The sequence below is a fragment of the Aplosporella prunicola genome, assembly GCF_010093885.1.
Source record: "Aplosporella prunicola CBS 121167 unplaced genomic scaffold K452scaffold_7, whole genome shotgun sequence".
In the NCBI taxonomy this organism is placed as follows: Eukaryota; Fungi; Ascomycota; class Dothideomycetes; order Botryosphaeriales; family Aplosporellaceae; genus Aplosporella; species Aplosporella prunicola.
Window position 1 is genome coordinate 951106 of NW_022983535.1, and position 7872 is coordinate 958977.

At 62.1% G+C, this 7872-nt stretch overlaps 3 protein-coding genes across 3 annotated transcripts; 2 read left to right on the forward strand and 1 right to left on the reverse strand.

Moving 5' to 3' along the window:
- Nucleotides 1-3521: 3521 nt before the first annotated feature.
- On the reverse strand, nucleotides 3522-4143 carry K452DRAFT_223583 (uncharacterized protein; the record flags this gene model as incomplete). Its single annotated transcript, XM_033536632.1, has 2 exons — nucleotides 3522-3647; nucleotides 3718-4143. The coding sequence occupies 2 exons, from the start codon at nucleotides 4141-4143 to the stop codon at nucleotides 3522-3524; spliced, it is 552 nt and encodes a 183-aa protein (XP_033400008.1).
- A 143-nt stretch (nucleotides 4144-4286) lies between these two features.
- Nucleotides 4287-6521, forward strand: K452DRAFT_349999 (uncharacterized protein). Its single transcript, XM_033545628.1, has one exon. It carries the CDS (start codon nucleotides 4300-4302, stop codon nucleotides 6307-6309), a length of 2010 nt encoding a protein of 669 aa, XP_033400009.1. The 5' UTR covers nucleotides 4287-4299; the 3' UTR covers nucleotides 6310-6521.
- A 351-nt stretch (nucleotides 6522-6872) lies between these two features.
- Nucleotides 6873-7749, forward strand: K452DRAFT_296497 (uncharacterized protein; the record flags this gene model as incomplete). The annotated part of the gene is made up of 2 exons (XM_033541917.1): nucleotides 6873-6985; nucleotides 7058-7749. Coding segments are annotated over 2 exons (805 nt in total), but the record flags the coding sequence as incomplete, so codon positions are not given.
- Between the last annotated feature and the right edge of the window lie 123 nt (nucleotides 7750-7872).

Consider the following 7872-nt stretch of genomic DNA (forward strand, 5'->3'; position numbering starts at 1 on the left):
TGGGTTTGCCAATGGCGTCGTTTTCCCTCTCTATGGTGCACATTTCGTTTCACTCGTCTCGCATAGACAGGACGCTTGCATCACGCAGAAGTTTCTCGGGTGGCTGCATGTTGGCCTCGCCCCAGTCCAACGTTTGAAAAAGTTAAAATCAGTCCGCGCCTCTCGGTCTGCGTGGCTGAATGCTGCAGTGCGACACGGGCTATTCGGTCTTATCACCTCCCCACAATTCCTCGCCGGTCCACTCCAGCTCAACACTTGGTCGGTCACATCCTACAGTTTTCGCAGATCTCGTTTGATCTGGGCCGGCATTTGACTCGTTACGGAATCGCCGTCCATGCAGTTTACGCATAGCCTAGCTCGAATCAATTCTACGACCCTGAAGGAGCAATGACCGGCGCTCCCAGGGTTGCTAGGGATAGGCGGCCGATGATCTTACTGCATTTTGTCATTCAAAACCTTCCTTGCAGGTACGACACGAGCTACATTAGTCGCAATGTGGACCGCAATACTCGACCCGACGATGATGAAGAAACCAATGATTACCAGTGCAGACCGCTACCGGAACCGAGTCGCCATGCCAGGATGCGGATGCATAGTCGGCTAGGCCTTTTGCTCCCGGTGATATAGGCTTGGAAAGAGCACGGATCAACATTAGTAGAGTCTATCGAGTCACGATGGGATTCATCAACGCTTTGCCACAGGTCTCGTGGGTTCTATTGATACGCCAAGTCTGACGATAACCGACCATGTTTGCCACACAAAGTGCAGGTCGGCATGGCTTTGCTGACGGTGAGGATGATCAGCTGCGTTTGTCGACAGCACGACCCGATGGCGTGCAGGCCGTTAGGGCATTGCGGCCTCTACATCGCCCCACTCGCTCACGACGTCCCTGCAATGGTCTCGGATATCTTCATCTCCGGGATCTATCCTGAGGACGATCGATCAGCGTGTCTCTTCAAGGTGGGGCCGCACCGTATTGGCGTGTACCGGATTACACCTTCCGCGGCGCCGGCAGATGTGCATCCGCAGCGCTCACTTGAGACGGCGGCGTGGGGAAGAAGACAATGCGGCGCGGCATCCAACCCCAAGCCGCCAAGCTCCCTAAGGACCTACCTAGTCGAGCTCTGCAGGACATAGACCCCATCATCGACCGCAATTATGGCGGCCCGTTCGCAGTTCGCACCCGCGACGTGTGCGCCATCGTTGCCGTCGGCCTCTCCCGCACGCGGCACACAAAGACGGCGATAGCTCCGCTGCATCTCGCGCGCCTTCCCCCTCCCGTCTAGGTAGCCGTTGTGCTACGTCACATATGTGCATGTGAGTGCATGGGGGGGGGGGGGGGTGGCCGCTGTCGCACAAGGCGCCACGCCGGGTTGCGGCGTGCATGGTACTTGCCTGGCTTTTGCGCGAGTCGTCGACAGGGGGGCGTAGCCTGCTCGTCTGGTGTGGTCTGGGCCATGACTGCCACGTAAACCGCGCCGCGCCTCGAGACGAGCCAAAATGCCTGGGGTGGAGTAGGGTGTGGAGACTGGGGTGGTTGGCCCGTTGGTGTTGTTGGAGCGCGGTGACATTCCGCACAAGGTGTGTATGGCATTTCCCTCGGTCCTGATGCTGTGTGTGCATGGGACGAAGTCGGTATTCGCGACGTAAGGCACCCCTGGGTCCCCGTCGTTCTCTCCCAGTTTCAGTTCACAGGATCCTGCGCCTTGGATTTTTGGTTCCCTGGGTTTCCTTCCTGCTCCGCTGCCAGATGGGCAGCATGCCCCAAAAAGACATAACAATCTCAGCACGCCTCGCTATCGGCCGCCAAGCTGTCGCCCGTCTTCACCGATCACTCCACCTCACGCATCCAAAACGGTGCAAGCAAGATGTCCGGCCCGACAGCAGCTGCTTAGCTAGAAGCCGCAAGCACGCGACGCCAAACATGTGGCTAGTTCGCTGCCACAAAGCAGCACAAAACGGAGCAGCAGCAGCAGCGGGACGGAGCGAGCAGCAGGTCGAGGCCAAGGCTATAGGCAAGACACCCAGTACATAGCCGGAGCCGCAGCAGCGGACCAGCTGCGCAACGCAATAAGCACATAGCGGGGGTGAGGGGAGAGGGAGTAGGGCGCGTCGGGCAGACAAGCCGCTCAAGCGACGCGGCTCCGCGGAGGAGGACGAGGAGGAGCGCGCAATCGGGGCAGGAGCATCACCCGTCACCCGTCACCCGTCCCCCGTCGCGAGGCGGCGGCGGCGGCGGCGGCGGCGGCGGCGGCGCGCACACCGATGCGAGGACGGGGCTGCTGCTGCTCGCTCGGCTCGAGGCGCGCCTCGCTTTTTTGAGGTGGCGGCGGAAGCGGAGGCGGAAGCGGAAGCGGAAGCGGACGAGCTATGCCCCACCCCCCCTGCCCCAGGCCCCGGCCCCCTGGTCATTCTCAACCTCAAATCCGCTTCCGCTGTCTCTGCGCTTTTGTGCTTTTGCGCTTTTGTTTTGGTGGTGTTGATGGCGCTTCTGCTTCTGCTTCTGCTGCCACTTGTGAGGGTTGCGGTGTGAGATGCATGGATGAGAGCTGTGTGGGGTGTGGGGTGTGGGGTGTAGTTTAAGATTGTTTTCTGTGTGGTGAAAGCAGAGAAGAGGCGGGTGCATTGGTTTTGGCTTTGTTTTTGTTTGGGTTTGGCAGTGGAGGGGGGTGTCGAGGTTAGTGGTTGGGCATTTTATGTCAGCATGAGGGAAGGTCGGAGAGAGGGAAGGAAGGGGGAGTGGCTTGTGCTGTGTGGTGCAGTGTAGTGTAGCGAGACAACGGCGAAGCGGCAGAAGTAAGTGCAAATGCACGTGTAGGGGGGAGAACTTATGGCAGAGATTGATGTATGTGATTGCTTGCTGGTTTGCTTGTTTTTCCCACTGCTCGCCGGTCTACCTATTTACTTATACCACACTTTGGCCCTAGATCGGTGGTTATGTTTGGGGGGAAGGGGAGGTGGTGTGGAGCAGTGTATCAGTACAGCCTCTAGCACGTTATGATTGACCACGTCTCTAAGACGGCACTGAGTGACTTACCGTAGCTATCTGTCCAGCTGTATACGCGTGTTTGTAGGATAGGACACATAGGAAAGGGAAGGGAAGGATTAGAGACAAACAGGGAGCAGGAAAACCGGAATTGCACATTGCACGAGGAGTAGTACGAGGCGTGGATTTGAGCAGTGGCTGGCGGGCCTAACCAAGCACTGCGGAATTGAGATTGCTTTTTTTTTTTTCGGTTCCCCTCTCACTCTCCCTCTTTCTTCGTCACTATACAAAAGCCCCGCCAACCACACCTCCCGAACAAATGATCAATTGCGCCGTAATGAGCTCCTGGAACGCCCTGCTTCTTTTTCTGTTTTCCGCCGTTTTTTCCGATTCCGTACCACTGCAGTGGTGCTGAGGACGTAGGTGTGTGGTGGTGGTATCTCGACGAGTGGATTGCATGGCAGCGCTGGGGCGGAGATGGTTGGGTTGGGGCTGCTGGGTTGGTGTTGCTCTCGCTCTCTCGCTCGCTCTCCGCTCAGGTCGCGAACAAAGTGTCTTCCTCGCGCAGGTACTCGCCGATGTCTGCTTGGCGGAAGGTTGCGATGCCGGTGGGGTCGAGGCGGCGGGCCTCGGCGGTGGAGCGGGCGGTGACGCCAAAACCCTGCGAATAGGCAGTTAGTCAATCGGTCGGAGTGGACAGGAAACCGTGAAGGGGAAAAAGCAAAACGTACCATGGGCGTGTCGTCCATGGCATACACGACGACACCCTGATGCTCGGGGCAATCGTCGCTCCAGCGCCCCACATGGGCCTTGAGCACGTTGCCGCCGTACAGGTAGGGCATCTCGCCGTTGGGCTTGACCCAGACCTTGTAGCGGGCGTGGGGCGCAACCACGTCCAGCGCCGTGACGTGCAGGCGGAACTTGCCCGTCTTGGTGAACTTGCCCAGGCAGGTGCCGAGCGAGAGGAGGTTGGGCCGCGCGATCGACGTGGCCAGGTTCGCTATCGACTCGCGCACGTAGTAGACGCGCGAGTTCTGCACCCGGAAGACGTGGCGGTCCTCGCTGCCGCTGGCGATCAGGTGGTTCAGCGAGCGCCCCGTGTAGTTGGCCAGCTTGGCGAAGAGCGCCTGCGTCTCGGTGTCGGTGAGCGGGCGCATGCTTGCGGTGGGTGGAGGTGGAGGTGGTGGTTGCGATGCCGCGGACCTTTTGGTGTTGAACTTTTTGGTCGGCGCTTGGACGGCGCCTTCGCCGATGCAGCCCGCAATTTTTTTGGACGCGCGACTGCTGAGCATACCAACTCCACCACACTTACCATGGCCCGCGTACCCGCCGCCAAACGCAGGCGCCTCAGCCCGCCCGACGACCAGCCCGCCGCCGCTTTTTCCCGTACTAGCGCAAAGTGGGACGCAGAGCAGGACTATGAGACGCGGCCGCGCACGCTCGACAAGAGGAAAGAGACGGGACGGCTGCCCATCAAGACAGCAGAGGGATGGGTCGCACCGGTAGTGGAAGCAGAGCCCGAGGCCAGCGGCGACGAGGACGAGGACAGCTTCCTGGGCACGAGCAGCGACGACGACGATGAAGACGAGGCCCCGCCCCCCGCGCCCAAGGTGCCCGCGCGGCAACAAATCCTCCAGGCCAAGGAAGAGCTGGCGCGCCTGGCCAGCCTGATAAACGAAGACCCCGAGGAGCATGCCGGCGTGCTGAGGCAGCTGGCCACGCTGGCAGGCTCGGACAACGTCACGGTCAAGAAGCTGGCGTTGGCCACGCAGCTGACCGTCTACAAGGACATCATCCCCGGCTACCGCATCCGGCCCGTGTCCGAGGACGAGCTGAAGCAGAAACTGTCCAAGGACGTGCGCCAGCTGCGCAACTACGAGCAGAGCCTCGTGCACGGCTACCAGGAGTACGTCAAGGACCTGGCGGCCAGCGCCAAGGGCAGCAAAGGCGGCGCGAGCGAGGCGGCCCGCGGCCTTGCGACCGTCGCCATCAGCTGCGCGTGCAACCTGCTGACGGCGGTGCCGCACTTCAACTTCCGCGGCGAGGTGCTGAAGATTCTGGTGGACAAGCTGAGCGGGCGTAGCGTCGATGCCGACTTTGTCAAGTGCCGCGAGACGCTGGAGACGTTGTTTGAGACCGACGAGGACGGGCACGCCTCGCTCGATGCGGTCACGATGCTCACCAAGATGTTCAAGGGGCGGCAGTACCACGTGCACGAGTCGGTGCTGAACACGTTCCTGCACCTACGGCTGCTGTCGGAGTTTGCGGGCAAGGCGTCGTTCGACCGGGTCGACACGCCGGGCGGCGCCGCCGAGGGCCCCAAGGGCAAAAAGCCCCGCGAGAAGAAGGAGTTTCGCACCAAGAAGCAGCGCAAGCTGCTCAAGGAGCACAAAGTCATTGAGAACGAGATGAAGGAGGCCGACGCCGCCGTCTCCCACGAAGAGCGCGACCGCATGCAGGCCGAGACGCTCAAGCTCGTCTTCGTCACGTATTTCCGCATCCTGAAGGCGCGCACGCCCGCGCTCATGGGCGCGGTGCTCGAGGGCCTAGCCCGCTACGCGCACCTTATCAATCAGGACTTCTTCGGCGACATTCTGGAGGCGCTGAAAGACCTGATCCGGGAAGCCGAGGCCGCGGCCGACGACTCGGATGCCGACGACGAAGACGCAGATGACGACGCAGACGAAGCCGACAAGCCCGTCCGCAACGCCACCCGCGAGTCGCTGCTCTGCGTCATCACGGCGTTTGCGCTGCTGCAGGGCCAAGACGCGTCCAAAGCGGCCTCAGCACTGCACTTGGACCTCAGCTTCTTCATCGCGCACCTCTACCGCACACTCTACCCGATCGCGCTGAACCCGGACATCGAGCTCAGCGCGACGTCGCTGCACCTGCCGGACCCCTCGACGCCCGCCGCCGCGCAACCAAGCACAGCCGAAAACAAAGTCAACGCCACAACAACGGCGGTGCTGCTGCTGCGCTCGCTCGCCAGCACCCTCTCCCCGCGCACGACGCCGCCGGTGCGCCTCGCGGCTTTTGTGAAACAGCTGCACACGCTGGCGCTGCAGTTGCCGGAGAAGTCGGCGGCGGCGCTGACGGCGCTGCTGGCGCAGCTGGCCAAGACGCATGCCCGCCGCGTCGGCGCGCTGTGGGATGCCGATGAGCGCAGGGGCGATGGCGTCTGGGACCCGTTGGCGGGCGATTTGGAGAGAAGTAATCCGTTTGCGTGCACGGTTTGGGAGGGCGAGTTGTTGCGGCTGCACTTTAGTCCGCGGGTTAGGGAGGGAGTTGAGGGTGTGGCGAGGGGGGTTAGGGAAAATAGGTAGAGGGGGATATAGGTGTTTTCTTGACTTGGTCTTGTTGCTGTGCGGTGCGCGGCGTGTGGTGCTTTGGTGAGGCTTTCTTGTCTCGGTCTCGTATCAACTAGCCCAGAGGAGTGAAAGCGTGTATATTCATTCCTCTTTCTCTCCCTCTCTGCACCTCAGCCTCTCGTTCGTACGCACACAGTGGCAGCGTAAGAAGCAGCAATCATGACTCCCTGGATTTAGCTATCTACACCCACCCGTTGCGTCCACGGTGGCAGGAAAAGGGAGCAAGCCGTGATACCCCCACCCCCGGCGCCGCGTCCGCTTCCCCGTGGGGGGTCCCTTCCATGAAAAGACAGACGGCCTGGCGGAAAAGACGGGCGGTCCGAGCGCCGCGAATGCGGGACGCGCGCCGCCGCCGCCGCAACTTTCTAGCGGGCTCCAGCTATGTATCAGCACCACCACCACCACCACCGCCGCCGCCGCGACGACGAGCAAAAGCAAAAGCAAAAGCAAGCAACAAGCACCCAACGCGCGCGCATGCGCAAACCCCAATCTACCAACCCCGCCCACCCCCGCCCACCATGGCCGACCTCGACGACGCCATGCAGCTGCCCACAGCAGCCAGCAGCAGCGCCGCGCACGACGTCGACCTCAGCGACGAGACGCAGGACTTCCGCTTCCTGAGCGCGCTATCGTACGCACCCCCACCTCCTCCCCGGCAACAACAACACCACCACCACCACTAACACGCCCCACCCACCCACAGCACCGCCGAAAACGGCACCACCAAGCTCCCGCGCCGCGGCGAAAAGGACTTCGAGCCGCACGCGACGGCCCTGCAGTCCAGCGCGCTGGCCTCGTCGCGCGCCGCCATGCACGCCGCCATCTCCTGCCCGCGCGTCCACAACCCCAAGAACCACATCCGCGCGACGTACGACGCGGGCGCGAACATGGCGTGGGTGGACAGTGTGAAGGGGCAGGTGTTCCGCACCATGGGCAGGGTTGTCGGCGGCCGCATGTGGCTGCTGCCCGAGGAGGCGCTGTATCTGCTCGAGCGCGGGTCGCTGGACATAAGGTGGCCTGCTGGGGACGGCGACGAGGACGGAGGTGAAAGTGGAGATGACGAAGAGCATGTGGACGCAAAAGACGGCCTCCCCATGAGTCTGCAAGGCGCCTACGCGGCCTTCATCGGCCTCGAGCCCCAGCTCGGCGGCAAGCTGACGCTGGAGCGCTACATCGTGTACGCGGGCCTGAAGCGCGCGGGGTACATCGTGACGCGCGCCGACGGCTGGGACGGGGCCAAGACGCTGGACACGACGCACGGCAACGCGGGCGGGGGCACCAGCAGCGGCGTCTTTGCCGGGCTATGGAAGATCCTGCGCGGAGGAGCCACCAAGGCTTCGTCCGCGGCGGCGGTTGCGGGCCCGTTGGTTGCGCCGGGCTTGTATCGCAAGTATTGTGAGTTTTGCTCTGCCTACACCCACCCATGCCCACCACCACCACGACACCAGCCAACTAATCTCGCCGCAAAAGCCGACGTCTACCGCCTCCTCGACACGATCCCCTTCCACGACCCGCGGC